Consider the following 25193-nt stretch of genomic DNA (forward strand, 5'->3'; position numbering starts at 1 on the left):
GGCCAGGGACGAAAAGGAGTTCATCAGAGCTCCAGGGCATTACCAATTGCGATGCTCGCTACGCTAGTTGAAATCTATAAATACAAAGCCCCGACAACTCTCGCTGAGAGTCAGTTGCAATGCCTAGAAATGATTATTAACAGCTAGCTGAGCGAATCTGGCAGTGGCCCCACCGTTCCGCGAGGAACGAGAAGCGGGCTGCAGCCCAACGACCCCCGCCTTGCCCAAAGCAAAGTCCTACCCGCCAAGAGCAAAAGTCCTGAGCTAGCGCCACCACGCAGCACATACAGCGCAAAAGGCTTCTGAGACTCTGGCCCTGGAAACAGGCGAGCCCTCCATCTCGTTGTGGCTAGCGGAGGGTTGCCATTTTTAATTCTATATCGCGACATGTGAGAACAAAAATAATTCGAATGCCATGGCATGGAAATAGGGAGCGCCGGCCACGCCATTTGGAAACAAAGAACGGGCAGCAGAATTTTATTCAGCGGCTGTTTCGATTTGCGAGTGGCTTTGCCCCGCCTCTCTCGATCACCGCCTCCACCAGTACCGACGGAGTGCATACAATGGAAAGGCAAAAGCCCACTTTGCGTGTTTTGCGACTCGGGACGCGGAGGTGCTGTTTCGCAAGGCGGTATTTGTCACGCTCTCTAAGCCATTCGTCCACTGAAGATGAATCCAGACAACGCTGGAGGGCTGGAGGGCTGGAGGGCTGCTGGATCCAGTGCGATACAGTATTCTATTGCCTTTTCATTCCAGATCTGCCCTATCACTCGACTGCATCGCTAGCACCATGGCGAGTTTGTCACTAGCCCCGCCGCTATGGCTTCTGCCACTGCTGATCGCTGGCCTCTCTCGACTTCTCAGCCGCACGGGCTACAGCGCCATGTACATGCAGCCAGTCCTGTACCCTGCAGGTTCCTAGGCCAGCTAAGCAGCCATAGCTCAAACAGACTGCATGTGGGAATGAGCATGGCCTGAGCTGAGTGGAGGAGGTGAGGCAAAGAAGGGGAAAAAGTAAAATGAGGTGAAATGGGAAAAAATAGACTTGGCAGGATACGACTTACTAGATATACAAGTACAGCTGAGTATCCGTACCCAGCGACCTAATACCAGCCACAGCATATAAGAGGGTCTGTGGTAGCGCACACAACGTTCTACGGGGATCAAATACGGAGTGCATATACGGGCGGAGAAGCTGGTTGACGTCAAAGTCGACGCTGTTTTGCAAGTACCTACGCAATCATCTATCAATCAGGCACTTTGCTGCTGTGTAATCCAAGTACAAGTACGCGTAGAATCAGCTTCCAATACCAGCAAACGCTCGCAACGCTCGTAGCTCTACCCGGTCTCCAAGGGTTGGCGTATTACTGTGGTTCCCGCTGCGCAAGGCACATCGCCGGGCCCTGCTTAGGCGTTCTCGAGGTGCGGCTCAGCCCTGCCAACGCGTTGGGTCTGGTTTGCACAGCCAGGCCAGGCCTCGTGTTGCTAAATTCTGACTGCCAGCCCCAGGTGCGCGTTGCGTTGCTTTGTCCCAGCCAAGTACTCTGGTAAGCAAAAACGCTCGTACGAGTACGAGACAAAGAGGCGGCGAGTCCTGGGCCTTGTCCTGCGCGAAAGACGTTGCCAGTACTAAGCTAGAGAGAGAGATAACTCTCTGTTAAGATTGAACGGTTGCATTGCACCCTTTTCCCTTTTCCCCCTTCCATCTGCCAAGGTAGTACTTTAATCGCTGTCGGGCAGCAGGAGGAGTCCTACGTCTAGTACCGGCGACCTAACTCTGCATCCTATCGCAAGCTCCAAAACCTGTCAGCGCGGACACTAAATTAAAAAAAGAGGAAAAAAAGAAAAAAGAGGCCACAGCTGCTGCTATTTCCACCACCACACCTCTGCGCGCTGCCGACCTGATCTTACACTATCAATCGATCTAGGCCTAATCCTCTCGCCCCAGCGAGCACCCTGCCTGCGCCTTTGGCCTTCCCCCATCGTATCGCCCGTTCTTCCTCCCCTCCACTCCCACTTTCTTTATCTCCCCTTCCCGGGACCTGTCCTTCTTTTCCTCCTCCATATGAGTTCGCTGAACTCCCGCTTCAAGAGCTTTGGTCTCGGCAAACGCAAATCCGTCGCCAGCATTCACAGCATCCAGCAGCCAGCGCCCCCCACCAGCACCAGTACCCCTCCTCCCGGCCAAATACCTCAACACCAGCTCCCGCATCCCGGCCAGACGCCTCCTCCAGGCGCCGCGTCGTCCACCACCAGCCTCCCGATGAACCACCCAGGCCAGGGCGCGCGTCCGCCTAGCTACTCTGCCGGAAGCTATCCGCAACCGCCTCAGGGCCAGCCCATGGGCCGTACGAGCCCCATGAACCCCGGCCAGAACCGCACCCCGCCGTCGCAGATGACTGGAGGTCCTCCCCCGATCAACACAGGAGCTCCCGCTGGATATCCGCCAAACATGAATCCCATGGGCCAGATGCCTCCGGGAATGCCTCAAGGTGGCCCTCCCGGCTTTGGCCAGCCCACGGGATACCCTCCTGGACCACCACCTACCGGTGGTCCTATTGCGCAACAATTCCAGCAGGGCAACCCCGCGGCCGAGGTTGAGGGTGCCAGCCGAAGCAAGGCTCAGCTCATTGTTGGCATTGATTTTGTTAGTAGCCCTTTGACATTCCAGCTCTCAAACTTTATTTTGCCCTTATCCATATCCTGGGTCATGTCTTGGCAGTAGAAATACGAGCTATACATGGCTTATAGGAAGAGCAAAGGGAAAAGAAGAGAGAGGGAAAAGAAGAAGAACGACATTTTCTAACAAGTTGCTATTCATAGGGAACAACCTTCTCTGGTGTCGCTTTCGCCTTTGCTACTAACAACGAGGCCAAGGAGGACATCATCACAGAATGGCCCGGTGCGGGTTCATACACCAAGCAGAAGGTGAGCAGTGTTGAGACAATGATGGCGCCACACAAACGCTCGAGCTAACTCTAAATCAGATCCCCACTGTCCTCTACTACGATCAATATCAAAAGGTGGTCGGCTGGGGCCCCGACATTGCCGATGCTCTGGCACCAACTGGTTACCCCAAGCCAGGAGTCCAAAAGGTTGAGTGGTTTAAGCTGCAGCTGATGCTTAGCGGCAACACATACATTGACCCCATCAACCTGCCTCCTCTGCCTCCGGGAAAGTCCGAGATCGATGTCGCTGCCGACTACCTCTTCAAGCTCCGCCAGGCTATGCGGTCATCGCTGCAGAAGACTCTTGGTGAGGTGTTCAACAGAGAAGAGCGAAATATCCGATACTATCTCACCGTGCCGGCTATCTGGAACGACGCTGGTAAGGCTGCCACCCGAGCTGCAGCTATCCAGGCCGGTTTCCTGCGTGACGAAAACGACAACCGCCTGACTCTCGTTTCCGAGCCCGAAGCAGCAGCCCTGTTCTGCTCCAAGACGGGTCTGCTCAACCTCAAGGTGCACGATGCCGTCTTGATTGTTGATTGTGGTGGAGGTACTGTCGATTTGATTGCATACGAAGTCGAAGATGAGAATCCTTTTACTGTCGCCGAGTGTACTGCCGGATCTGGTGACTCTTGCGGTTCCACAGCCCTGAACCGCAACTTTAGCAACATCCTACGGACCAAGATTCGAAAGATGAAGCTGCCCGATGGATCCAAGACAGCCGGTCGTGTCTACGCCAAGTGTATCATGGATTTCGAGAACCGAATCAAGGCGGATTTCCGAAACAATGGCCAAAAGTGGGCTGTTGATGTCGGTATTGAAGCTGAGTTCCCCGAGGCCGGCATTGAGGAAGGTTACATGACCTTTACCAACGAAGAAATTCTGCAGTGCTTCGAGCCTGTCGTCAACAGAATTCTCGAGCTGGTGCGAAACCAGATTATTGCCATTCAGGCCCAGAACCGAACGCTCCAGAACATCTTGGTTGTCGGTGGATTTGGTGCTTCCGAGTACCTGTTCCAGCAGATCAAGCTTCATGTGCCCCCTCAGTTCCAGTCCAAGGTGGTTCGACCCATGGACTCGGTGGCCGCCATTGTCAAGGGTGCCGTCACCGCCGGTATTACGGAGCGTGTCATTACCCACCGTATTGCCCGACGTCACTACCTCATGGCCACCCTGCAGCCTTTCAAGGAGGGCTACCACCCCGAGGCCTACCGAGTACCGTCGCTTGATGGCAAGGACCGATGCAAGTTCACGAGACAAATCTTCGTACACAAGGGACAAAAGGTCAAGAACGGAGAGCCTTACAAGGTCTCCTTCTTCAGACAGGTTGCCCCCGGAGCCACCCTCATGTACGAAGATGTTTTGTACGCCTGTGACGATGATGTCTGCCCAGAGTATACCAAGGATCCCCGTAAGTTTTCTCCCTCTTTCCACCTTACATCTCTTGATGAGTAACGAGTGATATTATTTGTGGTCCATAAACTAACGTATCTACTTCATAGGCATCAAGGAAGTTGTTACCCTTACATCTGACCTATCTCGCAAGAACCTTGAAAAGGATTTCGAGCGAATGGATACACCTCAAGGTACCTTTTACAGAGTATACTTTGACATTTACCTGACTCTGGACGGCTCAGAGTTCAGTGCGGAGCTTGTGTGCCAAGGCGAGGTTATGGGCCGCTGCCGAGCCCGCTTCAGGTAAATGAGGGAGAAAATTAGACGAAGAAGCCTTAACAGTACATACCTTGTTGAAGCTGAGAGCTTTGATTCAGACAGCTAGCACGCCTTTGAAGTCAAAGATACATACACATGATACCTATCTGGGGATGCAGACGAAAAAGTGAGGAGGATTATACATGATCCAGCGGTATTTTAATATAACCGGCGGAGTGCTCAGGAGAACTAAGGAGGACAAGGGGGGGTTTTTATTGCCACATTAGCAGCACACTTTTTATTTTTTTTTATTATTCTGATGGATGTTGGATTCGAACAAGAAACAAGCCGATAGCATGGTATGCTTTGACACGTGCTTTTACTTGTTGATTTGAGGAAGATGACGAATGAAACGAAGAGAAGACTACGACTGGCAATGTTATTAATAGACAGTCTAAAAGGGTAGACCAAAGAATATGTTAGTCCATTCGAGTGCAGTCTCCACGGTGAAGCAGTGATGTTATATATTCTGACTTGCTACGATTATGATACCCCCAGCTATTGCACCTGTAATACAGTTACAAAATTCATTATTTTCATGGAGATAGCCAGACTTGGTTTCTTCTTCTTGGTACTCAGCAATACTTGGTACTTGTAAATGCTATTTTTAGTATATGACGACTTCATCAGGAGCTGCACTCAGATGGCTCTTGCATTTTCGCAAACCGACACCAACTCGGCCCGAAGATACCTCGTAGGTGCATAGACTATCGAGCGGAAGGAGGCATATGAACTCATCTCACATCTCGTTGGAGCTTTAGATTCAAATTTTTGCTCTGTTATCCGTTCCTCTAGTTACTAGAATCAATATCGAATGTTCTCTGTCAAACACACTATTTTACTATCCATTCACATATTGAACTCTCGTCTACGCTCCTGAATTTCAACTCTCTTATATTCTTACTATTTTCCTTTGTTTATTTTTCTTTTTTTATCATACTCTACTGGATGCGGTTGGACTGGAGACAACGGTGACTCTAAAATCCTGTTCACTGTCTTGATGCGTTACTTTGCACCATAGGACGCGCGCTGCCCATAGTCAGCGCACATTGCCTCTTGCAACCTCGCCTTTGTTTCTTTCTCTCCTCTTGGTAAAGTTGTCGTTGGCTGTGTTTTTATTAACATTTATTCACCAGCCATTGCAGACCTTTACGAGTTATTTCGGGTCAGGATAACTCAAGCTGTGAAACACAAACAACTACGTTGTACAACTGAGCTGATCGCATTCTAATCTACCAAAACCGAGCAAAAGAAGGCCTGCTTGTCTAGCAATCAGGTATCTCAACTCATTTATTCCTGTCTCATGACTCTGAGCCTAACGTAATATGCGACTATAGCCTTGGTTCTACGAGTTAGAAACGTCTGATTTAGACGAAAGTCATGGTATATATATCGAAAGCCTCGAGATAGAATACAGGCAACAGGCATTCTATAAACGACCAGGCGATATTGACTCTGATATACGCCTTGTTGCTATTTCCCGGCACACAAGCAGCAGAGGATACTTTTATGAACCACAACTGGCAAGCAGCCTTCTTCAACGAAAACCTGGATGCCCCGCGAAGATTCAAAAGGGGGCCTCCCGGCGATTCCGACGAGAAAATACCTCTGGTGGTAACAAACAAATGCGATTCGACAATATGGCCCGGCGTTGCCACACAATCCGGAACTGGGCCAGGGCTTGGAGGGTTCGAGCTGGCGACCAACAAAAGCAGGAAGCTATAGGTAGGTCCTGATTGGCAAGGTCGGGTATGGGGGCGCACGAACTGTACCGTGAATGGAGAATCATGCGCCTGCAAAACGGGAGATTGCTTCGCAAAGATGGACTGTGAGTTCAGCGTAAGTGGCACTGCTCCTGATATCATGAACTGTCGATAGTCATGAAGATGAGATCTAATATGAGCTGCGATAGGGAGCTACACCTGCAACACTGGCAGAATTCAACCTCGCTGGGGGAGTAGACAACATGCAAACCTTTTACGACATTTCTCTCGTCGACGGTTACAATATCCCGATGGGCATCAACTATATTCCTGCCAAAAATACCACCTTTATCCCGCCGAATCTTACAAACTGCGCCTGCATCGCCACTACTGGCTGGGTATTCTCTTCAACAGGCGCTGGCACCGGCACCTTTTACTCCAATGTAACGTACCCGATTCCTCTGGAATCAGAAGAGACAAATGAAAGCGTCAGCGGATAGTGTCCATGGCTAAATCTTGCTTTCCCTCCGACTCATCCCGGAAATGGCATCTACCCCTATCCCGACGACAATGTTGAGCGGCCTGCATTTGCTCCATGCAACAGCGCCTGCGCGGCTACAGGAACAGACAAAGATTGCTGCATTGGCAAGTACCACGATCCCAAAATTTGCAAGCCGTCGCAGTATAGCAAGTCAGTCAAGGCCGTGTGCCCCGATGCCTACAGTTTCGCCTTTGATGATCAGCAGTCGACGTTTATCATCCCCAAGGGTGGAGGCTGGGAAGTTGTCATGTGCCCCGAGGGACGGTCAACAGACATTCTCCGCAAATTAGGACCTGAAATGTTTGAGTTGGCGAGTGGTGGTAGACTATCGACACATTCTCTCAAGAGACTCAGAAACGCAACGTATATCAGGGAAGAGCGGGCATCTGCGGATGTGACAAGATCGTCGACTATAATGCTGCTTATTTTTGCAGTTACCACTTGTATCCTGATAAGAGCTTAAGAAGAGTATTACCGAAACGTCCGCCTAGGCCGGTGGCTCTCCAAAGATGGCGGACGTGGAGTATGATTTTGTACACATACGGCTGTTATCCTGAGATGTATATATCTGTCTCTCTTTCAAACAATAATACCTAAAAACCATTCGATTACAAAGAAAAGGTTCATAAAACACGATCAGGGCCACACGAAGAGTCTATATTGAGTATGTTTCGCCTTCTTCAACGATGGCGTGTATAAGAGTGCAAATCTAGGCACTCCAACATGCGCACAATCGTGTCTTCGCGACAAGGTACCTATTGTATACAAACATGGCCTTCTTCCTTTCTTCAACCCCCTTGTAATTGTAAAAATTGGCAATCCTCCAACGCCTGGCCTCAGTTCGCTCAAAGGTGCTCAGCTGTGCTTCGTTGCTTGCCCCATTCTCCCTTCATTCCTCTCTCGTCTCTCTCCTCCGATATAGGCCCTCTGCCGGATTTCTTCGTCTTCTAGAAGTTATGCGTATACATTTATATTGGTTTCGATTCCTCCTTGGCTTTGTTTAATTTACCGCCTGTTCTTTCTCCTGCTCTCCCACTCCGCTCGCTCATCTTCGTCACTGCCACTGAACTCGGCATCGTCGTCGTAATCCTCCTGGGCGTCAACGTGGTTCACCAAGGGAGGGGCCGCTCCGGGCGGTGGAGGCGGCGGCGCGCCGCCCGGCGCAGCGACGCTGCTGTCGACGTTGATAAAGTCACCGGCGTTTTGGCTGGCGTAGATGTGCTTCTGGATGAGGTCGCGGAGCTCCTGGTTGCGCGGGTCAACGAGCTGCGAGGCTGTGAGGCCACCCTTGTTCTTGATGCGCGGGTTGGAGCCGGCCTCGAGCATCATATCAATGAGGTGGTGGCCGAAGGGGCGCTGGGTGGGGGGTTCGGCGTTGAGCCAGCGGATGGCGGAGTGCAGGGGAGTGTCGCCCTCTTGGCGGTTGATAGGGTCGCATTCGAAGTCGGGCTGGTCGAGGAGGTGGTCGATGATATCGTCTTTCGGACTCGTGTTAGTATTTAGGCTGGTTCGGATGGACGTGGAAGGTTATGAGGGGAAAGGGGAGAATGGCGGATAGGGATATACGGAGAGCCAAGGGAGGGAAGAGACGGACAGTTACCGCGCGAGGCAGCCTCGTGGTAGAGGTGGTTCCCCATGACGGTGGTGGTTTGGTTGAGGAGCCTGGTGATTTCGGAGTCTTCCTTGTCCTCGAGGAGCTCGGTCAGGAGTTCGACATTGTCGCGCCGGCAGGCTTCGATGAGCTGCTCCTCGATGGATGCGCCCTGTTGGTGGTGACATAGCCTGTTAGCCTGTTTTTTGTACAAAAGGAAAGATATATAGTAATCATGATATTCGCAGTGTATCGTAGATATATGGCGTGGGGGTTTGGAAATGCGTGGTAAATTGACGTAATGTACGCACCTCATGCTCCTCGCCACTCATGATGGATGATGACTCTCCTGTTTATAACAAAAGGGATAGCACGGGAATAGGAAAATGCGCTGAGCAACAAGGCGAACGCTGAGAAAAAGAAAACCTGGAGAGAGAAGAAAGAAGAAATAACAGGAAAATGAAAAAAAAAAAAAAAACAGAAGCAACAAAAACGCGACTGCGGATGAGTTGGGAGGTTAAAAGAGGCGAAGCGATTATAGCACACCCCGGGGTCGTGAATGGCTGCAGGGCAAACTGGCGGTGATAGGCTGGGAACGACGACGCTTTTTTGGCGGGCTTTGTCTCAGGACAGAAGAGAGCCCCATGAATGGAGGGGTCGTCGTTTTCTGGGCTTTGCTGGAATAAACCAGGGGGCACAAGGGAAAGGTCTTAGCGGGGTCGGTTTAGCGCTCAGCTGCCCAAGTTACGGGGGACTCTACTGTATGGAGGACTGGCTGCTTGCTGACTCAAGACCTTGGTAGCCGCTACGTATGTTGCGGACCCCACCCTGGCATTTGTTTGGCTTGTCGGTTTTTTTGGCTTTTGGATGCCGAGTTGAACGACTTTATTTTTTTTTACTTCCAAAGCTGCGACAGATCACTTCCGAAAGAACCAGCAAGGTCCATGCTATAGAGCGCGCGCAAAACAACTGCGAAACTTTCTACATTTATTATTCTTGTTGATCTATCCTCGCCCAGTCATAGGGTATTTATAGCTTAATACAGTCACAGCCACAGCCACAGCCATGCTTCTCTGTAAGCACATGATTCCAAGCCCACCCCGAATATCTTCTTTTTTCCCCATCTGACCAAAGCCTTCTTCCCGCCGTCACAGTCTGCCCGCACTGCGCAAACATCCTGACCGTCTCCCTGACGCTCAACCGCACAAACCGCCTCGAGTGCCGCACATGCCCGTACGAACACGCCATCACCGACCCGGTCTTTTCGCGCCGAGTGTTTGAGCGCAAGGAGCGCGAGGACGTCTTTGGCGGTCCGGGAGCCTGGGACAATGCGCAAAAGTCCAAGGCGCAGTGCCCGAACGAAGGATGTACCGGCGAGGAGGCGGCGTTCTTCCAGGTGCAGATTCGAAGTGCTGATGAGCCGATGACGAGTTTCTTCAAGTGCATGACCTGCGGTCACCGATGGCGCGAGAACTGATTCTTGGGGGAGAATATCAGGAAGATCAAGAGGACTGGTCATCGTAAAATTGAGAGGAAAGATTTTCTCTCGTCGTTTTTTCTTTGTTTCGGCGTTGGAGGATATCGGGTTAAATATGGGGGTATATTTTGTTTGAAGCATTTTAGCCAACTTTTTCGTTTATAATAGACATTGAAAAAGCGTTTTCTTTCGATATTGTAATGGTCGCTCATGCTTGCTGATTCGTGAATATATCGTCAAAAGTAAAAAGCATCGAGTAATAGGCCCGTTGGCATCGTGTTGATATCCAGCAGCCTCAAGGCTCACGATGCCACTGCACCGACGCCTTCATCTCGTCCTCGACCAGCCGCTGAACCAAGTCTGGGCTCATGATATCTTGTCTAAATCTCTCCTGCTGCAAAAGCTCGAGGTGGCGTAGCGTCGGTCCGGGATAGGTCAGGTATTTGAGGTAGGGCGGCTTGGACCAGTACTGCAGATAGGCAAGGTAGGCGATGAAGGCGGGCTGGGTGAGGAGCTTCTGCGATGCGAGATGGTTCAGGTAGTAAGGATTGGCGAGCGATTGGACAAACTATGGGGATTGCGGGTTAGAGACGCACGCAAGCTGAAGAAATGATGAATCCTCACCTCGAGCTCAATCTCGAAGCGCGAGTAGCCGCCGTACTTGGGCTCGTCGTCTGCGGCGGGAACTGGAGGCGGCGAAGAGCCCATGGAAACATCCAGGTTGGAATCTGAAGCCATTGTGTCTTGAGAGCTGTAGTCAGAGCTTGGTTGGTGGAGATGCGGACGCGAGTTGGAGATTTGGATCGCGAACGGTGTTTCGGTGTTTGGAGATGAAGTTGGCTGCGTTGGAAGCTCCACTAATGTTCAGTGCAGCTCCCCCACATGCCAACTAGCACACAGTAGCACCAGTCCCTGGATCCTATCAGCCTCAGCCTTCTTCAACCTCTCATTCGGCGATGCTCAGAGCTTCCCCTTGCATGAGCTTTTCCTCCCCCCTATTCTTTTTTAAAAATGTATTAAAGAATGACTTGAATCTTTTTGCCAGCTGTTCTTCTTATTCTTTCATTTTTAGGCAGCCATAGTATGCTTCTAAGCCACCGTCCTCGGGCCATCGGGAATGCTGCCTGGGTTATACCACGGAGAAACATCATTGGCTGCACCACTTATACGTTGTCATCTTATAACAGGCAGCATCGTCATACTGGACTTAAACATCACAGCACAACATCACCTGCACGAAAACCAAAGATTTCTTCCTCCATTCAACCATACAACGGCATTATCAGCATCGACTCCATCATGACAATCCCTCCCAGGCCATCCCCTTCAGCATCTTCTCCCACCATCAAGACCCGCATCCTCATCATCTCTGACACTCACGCCACCGTCCCCCGAACAAAGGAGGACAATCCCGCCGACACAGAAGATGAACTCAACAAGCCCGGAGGACCAATCGCTTACCCTACCGGCTTCAGGTCTCCCCTCCCAGAGGCGGATGTCGTGCTTCACTGCGGCGATCTCAGCAAGCGCGGGAGGCCGGATGAGATGCGCAAGACGTTTGACATGCTGAGAGGCCTGCGCGCGCCATTGAAGCTGGTTATTGCGGGAAACCACGATCTGGCTTTTGACGACACGCATTATTATCATGACAACAGTGATGGTAGCGATGATGATGCCGCCAAGCCCAACCCCAAGCCTAGGTATAAGGAGGTCCTGCAGATTGCTAAAGAAGCCGAGGTTGACGGCGTCAAATATCTCACCGAGGGGACCTATTCTTTCGACCTCGCCAATGGCTCCAGGCTGCGCATCTACGCAAGTCAATACACACCCCAGTATGGTTACTGGGCGTTTCAGTATCAGGGCGGAGAGCACAACTTTGACATTCCATCTGATGTTGATATTGCCATGACCCACGGCCCTCCACTCGGTATCCTTGACCGCACTTCTGGCGGAGATAGAGCTGGCTGCGGGTCTCTCTTCAGATCTCTGCACCGCGCAAGGCCCAAGATTCATTGCTTCGGCCACATCCATGAGGATTGGGGTGCAGAGCTGATGCAATGGAGAGATGAACCCATCGATACGCCCCAATCCTCATGGATGCCAAAGCTATTGCAGTCCAAGCCCATCATCTCATCCGCCACCGTTCTCGATAGAGAAAACTCACGTACCCTGTATACACTCACTCCGCCTCCCATGTCTATCGCTACCAATACTACTCTGATTGATATGGATGAGCACAAACGCCTCTTGGAGTGGAGCAAAGATCGAGGGTGCTATATAGATCTGGCAGATGGTGAGAACAAGATCAAAGAAGGCGAGCAGACGCTCTTTGTCAATGCATCGATTATGAGTGTTCGATATCGGCCATCACAGATGCCCTTGGTGGTAGATATGGACTTGCCGCGAGCAACAGACTCAAATCCATGAGGATGAAAACGGGCAAATGAGACAAGAGTTTAATATAGTGAACAAGAGACAGTAGTTTCTTCAAACTCTTCTCATGTGTCACGCATTGGTTCGAATGAACAGATTTTGCAACTCTCAACTTTGAGATGTTGCCGGCGAAATTTCTACTACTATATGTATATATATACCCTTTAGCGATAGGTCATGCTACGAGATTGCATTTCAAGATAGATATGAGAATTTTACAGAGAAAAGATGTCATGATATATCAGTTTTTCATATTACTGCGTCGTGGTATTTAAATAAACGCTCCATCAAAATACTGAATTTAACAAAAAACAATTCTGACCAGATTGATACATCATGGTCCCAAAAAAAGGAGAGAAAGAACAAAAAAACCCGTTTTGATTGTCCACGCCACTTCAAATTATAACTTCGTCACATCATGATTACATGCTAGCCCAACACCTTTGACAAACTATTAACAGTTATGAGAATGCGATTAGTAGTCTTGCGATATTTACAGAGCCATGAGAGCGGCCGCGACAACACCGAGGACACCAGCAACTGGGCCAGCGGCGTTGTTGAGGGAGGTGGTCTTGGCAGGGGTAGAGGTCTGGGCGCCGCCACCGCCGCCAACAAAGGCAGTGGAGGTGCGAGTGACGACGGAGCGAGAGCCAGAGACGGTGCTGTTGGAGACGCCGCCAGTCGGGCTGGAGGTAGGGATGGAAGCACCGCCAGAAGCAGCAGTGGAGGCGGGTGCGCTGGTGTCGGCGGCAGAGGTCTGAGCGGCAGAGGTCTCGCCGGCAGAAGTGCTCTGGGCAGCGGTGGTCTTGTCGCCAGAGGTGGCTGCAGCAGAGGTCGAGGCGGGAGCAGAGGTGGCGGCTGAAGAAGCGGCAGAAGAAGCGGCAGCAGAAGAAGCAGAAGAACCGGTATCGGCCTTGCAAGCAGCGGCGGCGGCAGACTGAGCCTTGGCGAGATCAGAGGCGCTGCAGTTCTTGAGCAGGCAAGGGCCAACGAGGCCGATGAGCTCAGCCTGGGTGGAGGCCTTGCACTGGCAGGCGGTGTCTGTGAGGGCACAGCCGGCCTTGGGGATGGCGTCCTTGAGACAGGGGACCTGGAGATGTGCGTGTTAGTTGAGGGCCAGAGAGCAGAGTATATTGCATGATACGCCAATGAAGAGGAGAATTGGTTCATTTTCCCTTGAATCTGTCTCTTCTATGGTGTTTCTGTTTCTTATTTCAACTTACAGCGCAGTCAGGCTGGCCTGCAAAGTCCTGGGCAGCGACCAGGCCGGTGAGGAGGAGAGCGACGACAGAGGCCTTCATTGTGAAGATTTTTTCTATTTTGTTTTTTTTGGCTTGGCTTGAATTGGTCCGGCAGATACACAAAAAAGCGAGTGAGGTTCTAAAACGAACGAACTTGGACGACTCTTATGTACGATGGAGGAAAAAAAAAAATCGGAGAGCAAAAACAGACCAAGGGGAGGAAAAAGAAGGTGAGGAAGGGCCTCTTTTTATCAGTCCACCGGGCCAGCTCAAGGCTTGAGCTAGTCCGAGTCGTTGAGTCGCATTCTGGCTGGGGGTCCAAGGGAGGAAGGATCGTGCGGGCAAGCGACTGAGACAGACTTTGCTGGAAAAAAGCAGAGCCTGAGCGCCCACTTGGCAGCTCCCCGGATGGTGATCCCCCGGTCTGGCAGCTAAAGCTGTGCTAGTGCTTTTGGCTGTTGCTACAGGGGTGCGGTGAGAGCTACTGGAGTGTTCTATGGAGTCTACTAATCACTACTGGCTACCAACTACACGTCTCCAGTGCTCTGTGTTAGAGACTAAAATAGCACATGCAGTGAACTGACACGGACTGGATCTAAGAAAGAGAAACAATCCATCAACACGAGCATAAAGGGCGGCTCAATATTAATTAACTACCCAGCTGGCAAAAGAAAAAGCCACACCAATATTACTCGCTCCCGCATCGCAAAGCAATAACAAAAAAGGTGAGACACACAGATATAAATACGAAAAGCACTGCCCGCCGCTGATTGGCGCGTGTGCCCCTCTAGCGCACCATGGAGGACGCCACCTGCAAGGTACGTGTGTGCCACTGGCGACTGCTTGCTGCCTTAGTAGGTAAGAGCACTAACCGTTTTGCGCGTATAGGGGATGCGCTCCCGCTGCGATTACGAAGTACGAGGAGCGGTAGCCGCATAGTGAGTGACTAGCTGCGGCTTGGTGCGTACTGTATGTAGCCATTAATAGCCAGTGGGAGGGTGTGCCCTGGCAAGGGTTTTTTCCCGCCCTTCTAGTCAGCTGCTGTGCGCTGTTTGTGAGCTGATGGAGGGTTGTGGCGATGAGACCCTGGGCGAGGGGGCTTGTTTACTGTTTAGCATAAAGTCGGACTGGGCGAATGGCAGTGGACGAAAAATGGCCCGTCGGCAGGGTCTTCAAACGTGTTGGAGTACCTGCCCATTCGCTTGTTACAGTAAGGCGATGCACGTCAATACGAAAATGTGATACAAGTGCCAATACAACCTGCCTGCCAGTGGGAGGTACGTACTATTCAGAACACCAACATGCCACTTATATAAACAAATCAGAGGCTTTCTACATGGCTTCGGCGGTATTCTAAGACAATCCAATTTCAACGTTGGAGATGGTCCCGATATCCATGATCTAGCCGTGTGCCGCCGAGACATACGTTTGTACTATTGGGCGAGCAGAAGCCATCTTTTCCGAATACGCAGTTTGTCGATGTTGTGGTGAGAGGTATGAAGACGCGCAGCTTGTACTATGGCTGTCTTGAAATATTTCTCGGTGGTACGATGACGGCTTCGAGTCTTGCTTCTCATAAGACATTCCCAGTATCAGTACAGCTACATATACGGTCTTATAAGACATAACGGCTCGTAGCACTATGCTTATACGGAGTAGATGATGCTGTTTCAAAAAGAAAAGAAGCAAGAAAGGAAGAAAGAATATCCTGCTGCCTATACCTATACCCACTCTAATGGCCAGATGAGGATGGAACAGAGTTACAAGATAGTCCGGCCCATGGAGTATTACCTCCTTCACCTTGTATGAAGCCCATGAACGTGTTTGAATTTCACGCAAGAGCACAGAATGCAACATGTTTCACTCTCATATTCCACATCGTATCCATCCCAGCTCGAAAGTCGTAAGCTGCTCTATAAAATCTCATACACATCATGAAACTCATTGCTTATCCATGAGCCCTCGCCCCTGAAAAAAAAAAAGAAGAATAATAAAAAGTTGGAAAGAAGACATTACTGACTTTCCCACCGCTGCCTGGTCATAATGATAGGTCTCGCCGGGTCCCATGGCCCCCGAATCTCATTCTTATATCTCTGCAGCCCAATCAGCCACCAGCTGCACCCGCCCGTTGCAATCGCCGCAATCAGCACGCTCACAACCATGCCGCCGAGGCCGCGCTTCCACGGCCAGTAGTCCGCCTTGTCACGCATCACCACGCCCACGCCCCATCCCGCCCCGAGGATTAGCACCACCGTGAGGACGGCGTGCTGTCGGAAGCTGCGGTGCTGGACGTATCGCCTGAACACGGGGAACAGGCCAAACACCTCGATGCTGAAGAGCGTCAGGCAAAAGACTTGTTTCGTGGAGGGTAGTCGGCTGGCTAGCACGGTCGAGGCCATCAGGGCTGCGTTGGTAGATAGCGAGGCGGGAAACTTGGCGCCCACGCCACCCGAGTAGTCGAAGAAGAAGATGTTGATGGCGAGCAGCCAGAGGGACATGGCCCATATGCTGTCGCTCGAGGTGGACTGCGTTAGGGATTTGAGGATAGGGCTGAGGCCGAGGAGTGTGCAGTAGATCAGTATAGCCGACTTGATCGTCCCGAGGCGCTGGTGCAAGCGGTTCGCCTCGCTGGGCATCGGCGCAAAGTCCGGTATCACATCTGAGCTGGCTCTGCGCAGCAATGGCTGCCCATCCGAGCCAGTAGCACTCTGAGGCTCCTTGAGTGATATGGGTGATATAGGAGATGTAGGTGAAGTTGGAGAAGCGGGAGAGTTGGTTGAAGAAGGAGAGGTGGTCGTAGAAGAAGGAGGAGCTGGGTGGCTTGTCCGCAGCCGCTCGCTCTCCGGGATCTGTATCTGAATGTTGACCGTCGAATTCCCAGCAGACGGCCGTGAAGAAGCCGCCTCTGACGACGGCCGACTGCTGCTGCTCGGTGTAACAGACGTAATGCGCGGTGTAATAATGGGCCGGCGAATGCTAGCTGCGCGAGCCCGACGCCGTATGCTCTCGCTCTTGGTCGCAGAGGCCGCGATGCCGCTCGCGCTCACTTCCTCCTCCCGATTCATCTCCTCGGAGACCCATCGCTCCCATAGGATCCATCCCAGAAACGTCGCGAAGCTGCTTCCGCTGACGAGCGAGACGGGCGACACGCGTTCCTGGTAGATGCCAACAAAGCACACGATGAACAGGCTGACGGAGCAGACATGCTGCAGGATGACGGTCGAGTCGGCCACCAGGGGCCAAAAGTCGTAGGGTTTTAGTCTTGGATTGCGTTGTAAATTCTCGAGAAACGTTGCCTGATCGGTATAGTTGTCTGGATCTGCATGATCGGATCTTGCCCGTTAGTTCGCCATTCTTTACCCTAATCCAGTATCTTTTCTCTTTTGTTTTTTCCCCCCTATCTTATCTCGCCCTGCATCTCTGCATGTCGCTCAGGGTTTCCTCTTTCAAAAAAAAAAAAAAAAGACTTACACGACTGCTTCACCCACATGAGCTTCTTCCAAGCCCTCTTGCGCCTCCGACTCCTGCTACGGTCATCCTTGAGGTGCCTCAAATGGGATAGCGGATCGGCCGCGCCGTCGCCATCGTAGGCCTGCCGCAGCGGATACGTGAAGGCATCGTGGGGCGACAAGTGCGAACGATCCAGCGCGCTGAGGCTCGCGGAGTGGCTCAGCGCGGGAAACGGCGTTTCGTCGTCGGTCGGCGAGGGCATCGCTATTTTTTTGTTTCTCGATTCTGCCTGTGATAATATCTGTTTCTTCATGCGAGAGCCTCCTCAGCCTCCCCCCGTCTGTCGCCTATCGCCGGATCTCGCTAAAAACTGACTTGGGCGAGGCGCAATATGGTGGTCCTAGCGGGTGTTTTGAAATTTGGTGACGGATGTTTTTTGCTGGCTATAGATTTAGAGCATAGAGCTGAGCGGGCATTTGGACAGATACGAGCGCGGGCGCCGAAGGTGGTGGCTTTGACCGTTTCACATGTTTTGCTTTGACTGCAATTTCGATTTTGGCAAAGGGAATAATAATAGTACGGATAGCTGTTTTGGCGCAGCTCTCAGAATAAAAGGTGTCCGCGGGCCCTTATGTCACTCGTGGGGCTCAGCTGGTACGTACAGAGAGGTACCGTGGGCCAGATAGCGGGTAACACCTCGTATTGGTCCTGTGAACCTATCTCCCTGCATTGTACTGTAGTTAGGAAAAAGAATCATCACAACTCAATTGATCGTAGGAGTTTGTTGGAAACTCAGAGTAAACAGTCTGTAACCCAGACAACTGAATAGGTGCTTAGGATCTGACTTGTCAACGACGTCTGACGTCGAAAACTGCTAAACTCCTATCAAGCATGCAGTCGCTGCTAGTCCGGATCGCTGGCAGAGCACTAACGCGGCGGCATTGATCCCTCTGCTCAGAAAGGAGGTATTTTACGTAACGCTAGCAGCGATAGATCCGGAGAGAAACTCGGTTCTGAGTTTCTAGAATACAATCTAATTCATGCCAGACGGTGCAGAGATAAAAATAAGAATTGCTCGAGTCAAGCTGGAGACTCAAACCTCGGCTGTCGCTCGCTGGCCGCCAGAGCCAAGGCGCACACACGCTGTGGCCGGCCAATCCTGGCGCTGGAAGGATCCGGGTCGCCATGTGAAATCGCCAGCAGTGCCAAGACAAAAGGCAAATCTTGAGCTAAATCGTAATTGGGCGATCTGCGTCCATTTCGGGAAATAGAGGGGACCAAAACCATTTTTTTTAATTCTCTCGAGTCTGCTGTCGTCTTCAACTAGGACGTGCCCGTGCTGTGCTCCAGCAGGCACAGCCAGGTTATCGGGGCCGTTGGAAGAGTTTTTTCCCAAGTTGTAGCTCCTTACAGCACTAGACGCCGTTTCAAGGCCCTATTCCATTGTTCTAGACTAGTACTGGAACAGCACGCCGCGAATCTCTTACAACTTTAGTGGATCATGCGCGCACCCACGTTTCTCTTCCCTCCCTGACCTGGACCTGACAGCTTCGCCGGCTCGTCGATTCCGCCTCGTAAAAACCGCGTCTTTAATCTTCTTGCCGCCTTATTGTTAGCTCGGATATCTGCCGAAGCGGCAAGTCTCCACTATCACGAATGGTAGAGTAGACCCGACCCCGTTCAGGATTCTGCAAACTAACAAGTATTCGGTACATCTAACACGCCTTCTGTAACGTCTCGTCTCAGCATGTACGTGACGTGAACGTGTGTGTGTGTGCCTTTCTGCCGCCAATGGCATCACTAATACCCATCTCGATTGACTGGTCCAAAGTAGACAGGATGATTAAAGCAAGCTGGGGCTAACCCCTGGCCAATATTGTGGGAATCATGTAAGTCGTCGCCATCTCATTCCCACAGCAGACATTCTGGCCCATTTGACCAGGTCCCAAAACGCTCTTTATCTTCGACGGTAACTTTGTTTGGTTATAAGTTTGCTGGCTCCAGGGACAGCGAAATACCCGCCCACATTCCGCCAACAGCCCCTTGCTATCAAGCAATACACAATTAACAAAACAGCAAATAAGAAGAGAGAAAAAAAAAAAAACAATCGTCTTCCTCCTCGGCTTGTTTGTGGGCTTGCCAAAGGGGGCATGACTGGCGCCTTTTGCTGCGCCACGATTCGCGGATTTCCCTTCTACATTGACGTGGACCACCGCATCAGGTACCCAATACTATTTGCCCCCCTCCTCCCACTTCTGACCCGGGGATTTTTGTCAGTCCAAGTTTGACGGGCTGTGCACGACCCTCTTATTAAGAAAAAAGCTTAGTTGCCTGGTGTCCTCTTTTTTTGTTTTATCTCCGTCTTGGCTCCCTTTTCTCTGGGTCGGAGTGTGATCCTTGAGAACTTTGTTTGAATATCATCACTTATATCGCCACGTTATCCCTGATTTTTTATTTGATAATCAAGCAAGCACAAACAATATTACAATCTTTAAACTCATATCAACAAGAGTCTCTTGGTTTCTTATTTCTCAGTCAACTCATCATCATCTCAAATCACGCCTTCTTGGAATTCTATAAAGCACTAAGCAAATCTTGCCCCTTTATCCCTCATTACCATCAACACAAATCATCAAAATCATTGACTCCGTCTGTCACAATGACCGTCAAAATGACCTCTCTCCTCATGACTCTCCTCTACGTGACGGGGTTAGTCTTGAGTGCCCCAACGCCGAAAAACACAGTCTCAGAGCCCCTTGCCACCATCACAAAGCCCTCACAACCCCAGACCCCGTCATCCGAGCGACCCTCTTGGTTAAACGAGAAACGGGCTCGCATCTTCAGAGTCGACAGAGCCTTCTTGGAAAGACTATCCAAGGGCGATAAGCCTTCAAAATACTTCCTTGATGCAACGCTCGACCTCATTGAGACGAGCCAGGACCTCGAGGGAGTTCCCGTCTTTGCCGGTGACAAGGATAAGACGGTCACCATTGATCCAAACGGCGATGTGATGGCGTCGTATGGCTCAGAGAAGTTTGTTCCTATCTGGGGCCACCATGGAAAGCACCATGGACATCATCATCACCGTCCTCCTCGTGCCCTTGGTCAGAAATTTGCCTGTTTTATCCTTGGCTTCTCTCTTGCCCTGGCCATTATCTGCTCCTGTATGAGAAAGTAAGTAAAACAACAGCACTCAAGGCACTAAATTACGATTTTGTTCTTTTCTCTAACATCCATTCTAGTCTATGCTCTCAGGAAGATGACGAGACAACTGGTCCTGCCTCTGATCCAAGTACGGCCGAAAAGGGGACGTCTTCGGAAGTCCGGAACGAGAAGGCTTAATGAATAGCAGTAAGCCCCTTGTCTGACGGAAAGAAAAAAAAAGAACGAAAAAAAGAAAAGAAACAAAGCAACTTGAACACAATAGATACATGTCAACTACATCAGTGACATGGCCATCATTCTGCATGATTTTTGAGAATTGATTTACGAGCTACAATTTGGTCCGGCGTTGAGCTACTTGGCAAGAGGAGGATTTCTTTTTAGAGCGGAAGGATAAAGAGCAGGCCTGAGGAAATGGATGAGCCGCCCATATAAATATCCCAACTTTATGGAGTGTATACATGTATATATAATAATATTTAATCAGACATGATGAACGCCAGGAAAAGCAAGATTGAATACCCGACATATTTAACATGTTTCCTTGTTTCTACAAAACTATAGTAAAGTGACAGGTGCCTAATTTCAGAAGATTTCGAATTCCCCTTGACAAGATGATGCTCAAGCTCAGCCACTTCCTCACGCTTGTACTTGTATACATCACAAAGTACTTCACAATCCAAGCCGTCAATCGCCGCTTTGGGACACAGCGCTAATGCCAAGAGGCTAGAAGCGAGACGGGCGAAGCCTATTTGCCCACTCGGTTCCACATTCTTCAATGAGCCGAACTTTTCTTTTAACCTCGGGCCAAGCCTCATACTATTCGCAGATGCTGCACTGCTACAAACACTTACTCTTGGAACTACAAGGTAAAAAAAATCGAGAAGAAGGCATCAAAAAGAGTAAATTAGAGACAACGACGTGCGGTTGTATGCTTAGCCATCAGTTTTTCATCCACCCGTTTTGCCGTTCAGCTTCTTCACAACTGAGGGGAAGTGGCCACGCGAGACGGTGGGTTGATACGGCGCTAAAAGCACTATAAGTGCGGGAGTGGTTAATAATATCTCCAGACTATGGGGTAAACGCCAGATATAACTACTGTACCACCGCCAAGAAGATTCTAGAGCTCTAGTTGGCTGTTGATTTTTTGTTCTTACAGGGCACGCCCCGAGACACGGATACTAGTACATCTACATTGGCCTTCCTTGCACGGATTGCGTTGGGTCTACAGAGTACACATTGACACATTCATTTACAGACGCAGCCATGGCTACTTACCAAGCGGCCAAAACGCAGTTTATCAAGGTAGACGGCTGCACCTTTGCCTATCGACTGTTCGGCCTATCGCATGGCCTCCCGCTGGTATTTATCCCAGGATTCAAGTAAGTAGCATTGCCTGAGTGGACGGTCGCAGTGGCCGCCTTATGGCCTTTCACTTCTCTCCCAAAGAGTCTGGAAAAGTGGAGAGACTCTCGTATGAGAAGACTATTTGCTGATAACTTGCGGCTTGGTCGTTGCGACACAGACAGACCATGGATGCTTGGGATCCAGCATTGGTCAATCCTCTTGCGGCTCAGCGCCCAGTGCTGCTTATTGATAATGCTGGAGTTGGCCGATCTGAGGGCGAAATTCCCGAGACTTTTGCCGGCTGGGCAGCGCACTATACTGCCGTAATCAAGCAGATTCTTGGCCAGAGCAGCAGGGTTGACGTATTGGGTTATTCCATGGGCGGCTGCGTTGCGCAGCTTATGGCCTTGAACGCTCCAGAACAGGTGCGACGATTGGTGCTGTGCGGGACGATTCCCAGTTCCGGAGACGGCGTTAAGCCGTCTCCCGATGGCAAGGCATTCAAGCGCCTCAAGGCGGCCAGGACTGTGGAGGAGGAGCGGCAAGCTTTCCTGGATGGGTACTTTGTGCAGCGTTCCGAACGTAGTCGGGAAGCGGGCAAGGAGGCATGGGAGCGCATCATCAACAACAGAAGCGATGCCGGCGAGGTGAGATGCGAACCAGTGCCCCCAGGGCCGGCTCATAAGCAAGCGCTTGCGTTTGTCAGGTTCATGGATAAGAAAAATGTCTCCGAAGGCAGCTATGAGCGGCTCCGACACCTACGTCTCCCCGTGCTAATCGCCAATGGTGAGTCTCTCGCTTCTCCTTGCCCTTGCCTTGCCTCCCTCCCCCCTATTCCTTTGCGTGCCCCCCAGCCAATGGAGTGAATACCCCGAACCACTCCATGAAAAAAAAAAGAAATAAAGAACTAGATGCCAGTATGCAGCTAACTTATTATATGCTGTAGGTTGCGACGATTTGCTGCTACCTACTGACAACAGCATCCTAATATGGAAGATGCTTAGCTTCGCGGATGCACGACTGCATTTGTTTCCAGATTCAGGGCATGGGTTCCTGTTTCAATACGCCGGTGAATTCGCAAGTCTTGTGAATGATTTCCTTGGCGCCAATAGCAGCAGCAGTAACAGCGGCGACGGCGGCAGTAGCTCGACTCGCGGCAGTCGGCTTTGATTGCTCCATGCTGTATGATAGGACCCCGTACTAGTGTCCATGCCTGTCTCGCACCTTAGTGAGCATGCAAGTCGCGTCTATTGACGACGACGCGACGCCAGTTATTTTCCTCATTGGTCCTTCTTTGCTTTTGGGGTCACTACAAGCCCCGCCGTGATCAGCTAGGTCGCCATGTAATAATGAGAAAATGATGGCCCAGGGGCAGGTAGATGAAAGGTAGCATTGCAACAAAACAAACACGGGGTGCTCTGAATGCTGCCAGCATGCTTCGTAAAATCTTGCCGACCTTTTCTTGTGCGCTCCGTATTTCCCTTTTGAAGCTGGTGTCACATGCAAGTCGGGCCATCCGTTATGAAGCTGCACATCGAGCCCAAGTAGGGAGGCAGCTAGTCAACCAATCATCTACAGAGGTTGACGATAAGAACAAAGCCGCAGTTCACAGCGCTGGCCATTTGATCAAGACCGCAGTATACTTCGTAGCTGTGTAGATAATAAACTCTCCCCTGAGAAAAGAAAGGGGCCAAACTCTAGCTTCTTAATTGTGAGATACGTCAACTCATACTTGGCAAATGCGACGGCTGCGAGAGTCCTTTCAAAGGGCGATAGTCGGAATAAACTCTCCTTTCCATATGTGCCTCTTCTCTCTCTCCACCCTTGCTGACAAGAGAATGGGTAACACGGATATATTTTTCAGTAGCATTTTCCGAGGTGGTGATTGTGCTCTTGTGCTGGCCCTTGTACTAAGAATAATGCCCTTGCGCTCTCTGCAAGCATCCAGGGAGCTAGTACTACTCATAGGTAAAGCGCCGCTCCCGGCTTTTGCGTCACCATCGGCCGGGCAGAGCAGGTAGATGATGATGGTAGTCGCAGTACTTCGTATGAGCAGAAGCCAAGTTGTTAGTCATGCCGAAAGAAGTGCTGAGCAATGACGACGACTTTTGTCTTGGAAAACGAGTCGGGGGACGTCGTCGGCTGGATCTGGCGCTGATCCGAGGGAAGCAAAGAAGCCGCAGATTGGTTGGTTGTTTAGCGTCGTCCTTGTCAGAGTTTCGGCTGGCCACCAACCTGCAGCTCCGTCCGCCTCAGCCGCTCTTATTCACGAGGACAAGTCAGCCACCTGCCCGCTCCATCGAGCCGAGCCTTGGTGGCCGTCGACGAACAAGAAAGCGAGACCAAGGGCAGGATAGGGGCCGCTACTGGCGTCTGTCACGCCACCCGGCAGTCCCGTTGGCAGCCATCACTATCCTGCCCAGGGAAAGCAAGCGCACGAGACACAGCTGCGAGTGACGAGACAACTGGGCGGCTCCCTCTGTGACCCCGAAGAAGCAGAAGAGACGCGATTGGGAAGCTGCTGCACAGGTGTGGAAAGCCTTTTGTTGGATAATCGGTCTGGTTCAGGCAGAGGAGATGCGGATGCTATGGATACTTCGTACGCCCGCGGGTAAAAAGGTCCAACTGTACTCTTCCGTTTTGCCTTTTTTGCCCCATTGGTCTCGTTGGTAAACCTTGAAGTCTGTGGAGGCCCACGCAGCCGATGCAGATGATGAGGTACGACAGACGCAGGCTGCACGCCTTAGAGATGGTACCTACATAAGTCAAGTAGCGTCGAAAGCTGTGCTCCAAGTTGTGCTCCAAGCAGCACTTCGTACTCGTAAGGGATGGCAAACCAGATGCAAAGCTGATAGCAAAGCAGGGAGGGCGAGACAGGCGGCCAGTTAGACAGGACGGAGAAGAGAAAGGCGTAGAGAGAGAGGGAGGCGGGAGAGAGGCAAACGGCAACTTTTTGAGCAATACCCGAGAGCTGAGCTGCGCAGGAGCCGACATCATTAGTTTTATCACCATGAGATTTCATAACCGCACACGTACCGGCCGGCAAGAGGACCTGCTAGTGCTCCTGTTGGATCTGATCACTTACTCCTTTTTGACTCCATTCTCGTGTCTGTGCTGCGCCCGCGGTTGCTGACACTGGAAGCTGAAGCTCATTCAATATATTACCGCGGCATGCAATTGGTGATAATTGCCAGGGAGCGAGCTCTGCATCGCTGAGGGTTGCCCACTGGCGTCCAGCGTCTGCCAACCACGCTGAGCGGCCGGCATCCACTGTAGCTGCGCTAAGCTCTAGCGGTACCCGCCCAGCAGGCCATCTAGCGGGCGAGTGATCAGCGCCTAGGGAGCAAGAGCCTGCAAGTAGCCGCCGTCACAACCCGTCGGTGAAATCATGGATAGAATTGTTGCTATCAAAATGGGCGTCATCCCTGGGAGGGCCGTGTAAGTATAGTATGAGTAGTATGGGGTAGGTAGTATGGCGTATTACTGATAATACTCGTACGAGTTGGGGCATCTACCTACCAGGTAGTAGCACTATTGATAGAAGCAGCGGTGCTTGGCCTGCAACCCCCCTCCTACCAAGACATTAC

General features: G+C 51.2%; 9 protein-coding genes across 9 annotated transcripts; 5 read left to right on the forward strand and 4 right to left on the reverse strand.

Annotated features, from left to right (window-relative positions):
* Positions 1–2065: 2065 nt before the first annotated feature.
* On the forward strand, positions 2066–7368 carry GGI43DRAFT_421833 (Hsp70-like protein; the record flags this gene model as incomplete). Its single annotated transcript, XM_083208020.1, has 7 exons — positions 2066–2647; positions 2988–4359; positions 4451–4646; positions 4957–4960; positions 6387–6500; positions 6574–6852; positions 6943–7368. 7 exons carry the CDS (start codon positions 2066–2068, stop codon positions 7366–7368), a joined length of 2973 nt encoding a protein of 990 aa, XP_083061961.1.
* A 515-nt stretch (positions 7369–7883) lies between these two features.
* Positions 7884–9010, reverse strand: GGI43DRAFT_326266 (uncharacterized protein). The gene is made up of 3 exons (XM_083201917.1): positions 8808–9010; positions 8500–8668; positions 7884–8383 (listed from the first exon to the last, which is right to left on the reverse strand). The coding sequence occupies exons 1-3, from the start codon at positions 8826–8828 to the stop codon at positions 7911–7913; spliced, it is 663 nt and encodes a 220-aa protein (XP_083061962.1). The 5' UTR covers positions 8829–9010; the 3' UTR covers positions 7884–7910.
* A 551-nt stretch (positions 9011–9561) lies between these two features.
* GGI43DRAFT_382193 (DNA-directed RNA polymerase III core subunit RPC11) lies at positions 9562–9973 on the forward strand (the record flags this gene model as incomplete). The annotated part of the gene is made up of 2 exons (XM_083203219.1): positions 9562–9571; positions 9651–9973. The coding sequence occupies 2 exons, from the start codon at positions 9562–9564 to the stop codon at positions 9971–9973; spliced, it is 333 nt and encodes a 110-aa protein (XP_083061963.1).
* GGI43DRAFT_400684 (mediator complex subunit SOH1) lies at positions 9651–10968 on the reverse strand. The gene is made up of 2 exons (XM_083205478.1): positions 10598–10968; positions 9651–10541 (listed from the first exon to the last, which is right to left on the reverse strand). Exons 1-2 carry the CDS (start codon positions 10709–10711, stop codon positions 10269–10271), a joined length of 387 nt encoding a protein of 128 aa, XP_083061964.1. The 5' UTR covers positions 10712–10968; the 3' UTR covers positions 9651–10268.
* Positions 10682–12630, forward strand: GGI43DRAFT_326643 (Metallo-dependent phosphatase-like protein). The gene has a single exon (XM_083201922.1). It carries the CDS (start codon positions 11057–11059, stop codon positions 12398–12400), a length of 1344 nt encoding a protein of 447 aa, XP_083061965.1. The 5' UTR covers positions 10682–11056; the 3' UTR covers positions 12401–12630.
* A 1-nt stretch (position 12631) lies between these two features.
* Positions 12632–14244, reverse strand: GGI43DRAFT_326609 (CFEM domain-containing protein). Its single transcript, XM_083201921.1, has 2 exons — positions 13630–14244; positions 12632–13496 (listed from the first exon to the last, which is right to left on the reverse strand). The coding sequence occupies exons 1-2, from the start codon at positions 13705–13707 to the stop codon at positions 12900–12902; spliced, it is 675 nt and encodes a 224-aa protein (XP_083061966.1). The 5' UTR covers positions 13708–14244; the 3' UTR covers positions 12632–12899.
* Positions 14245–15331: 1087 nt separating this feature from the next.
* Positions 15332–17569, reverse strand: GGI43DRAFT_326598 (phosphatidylinositol N-acetylglucosaminyltransferase). Its single transcript, XM_083201920.1, has 2 exons — positions 17119–17569; positions 15332–16966 (listed from the first exon to the last, which is right to left on the reverse strand). Exons 1-2 carry the CDS (start codon positions 17408–17410, stop codon positions 15660–15662), a joined length of 1599 nt encoding a protein of 532 aa, XP_083061967.1. The 5' UTR covers positions 17411–17569; the 3' UTR covers positions 15332–15659.
* Positions 17570–19503: 1934 nt separating this feature from the next.
* Positions 19504–20589, forward strand: GGI43DRAFT_326662 (uncharacterized protein). The gene is made up of 2 exons (XM_083201923.1): positions 19504–20271; positions 20340–20589. The coding sequence occupies exons 1-2, from the start codon at positions 19757–19759 to the stop codon at positions 20437–20439; spliced, it is 615 nt and encodes a 204-aa protein (XP_083061968.1). The 5' UTR covers positions 19504–19756; the 3' UTR covers positions 20440–20589.
* A 712-nt stretch (positions 20590–21301) lies between these two features.
* GGI43DRAFT_326709 (alpha/beta fold hydrolase) lies at positions 21302–22881 on the forward strand. The gene is made up of 3 exons (XM_083201924.1): positions 21302–21641; positions 21785–22392; positions 22553–22881. The coding sequence occupies exons 1-3, from the start codon at positions 21526–21528 to the stop codon at positions 22774–22776; spliced, it is 948 nt and encodes a 315-aa protein (XP_083061969.1). The 5' UTR covers positions 21302–21525; the 3' UTR covers positions 22777–22881.
* The last annotated feature ends 2312 nt before the right edge of the window (positions 22882–25193 follow it).

Source organism: Trichoderma evansii (assembly GCF_050947405.1).
Source record: "Trichoderma evansii strain SZMC 28006 chromosome Unknown GGI43scaffold_6, whole genome shotgun sequence".
Taxonomy (NCBI): domain Eukaryota; kingdom Fungi; phylum Ascomycota; class Sordariomycetes; order Hypocreales; family Hypocreaceae; genus Trichoderma; species Trichoderma evansii.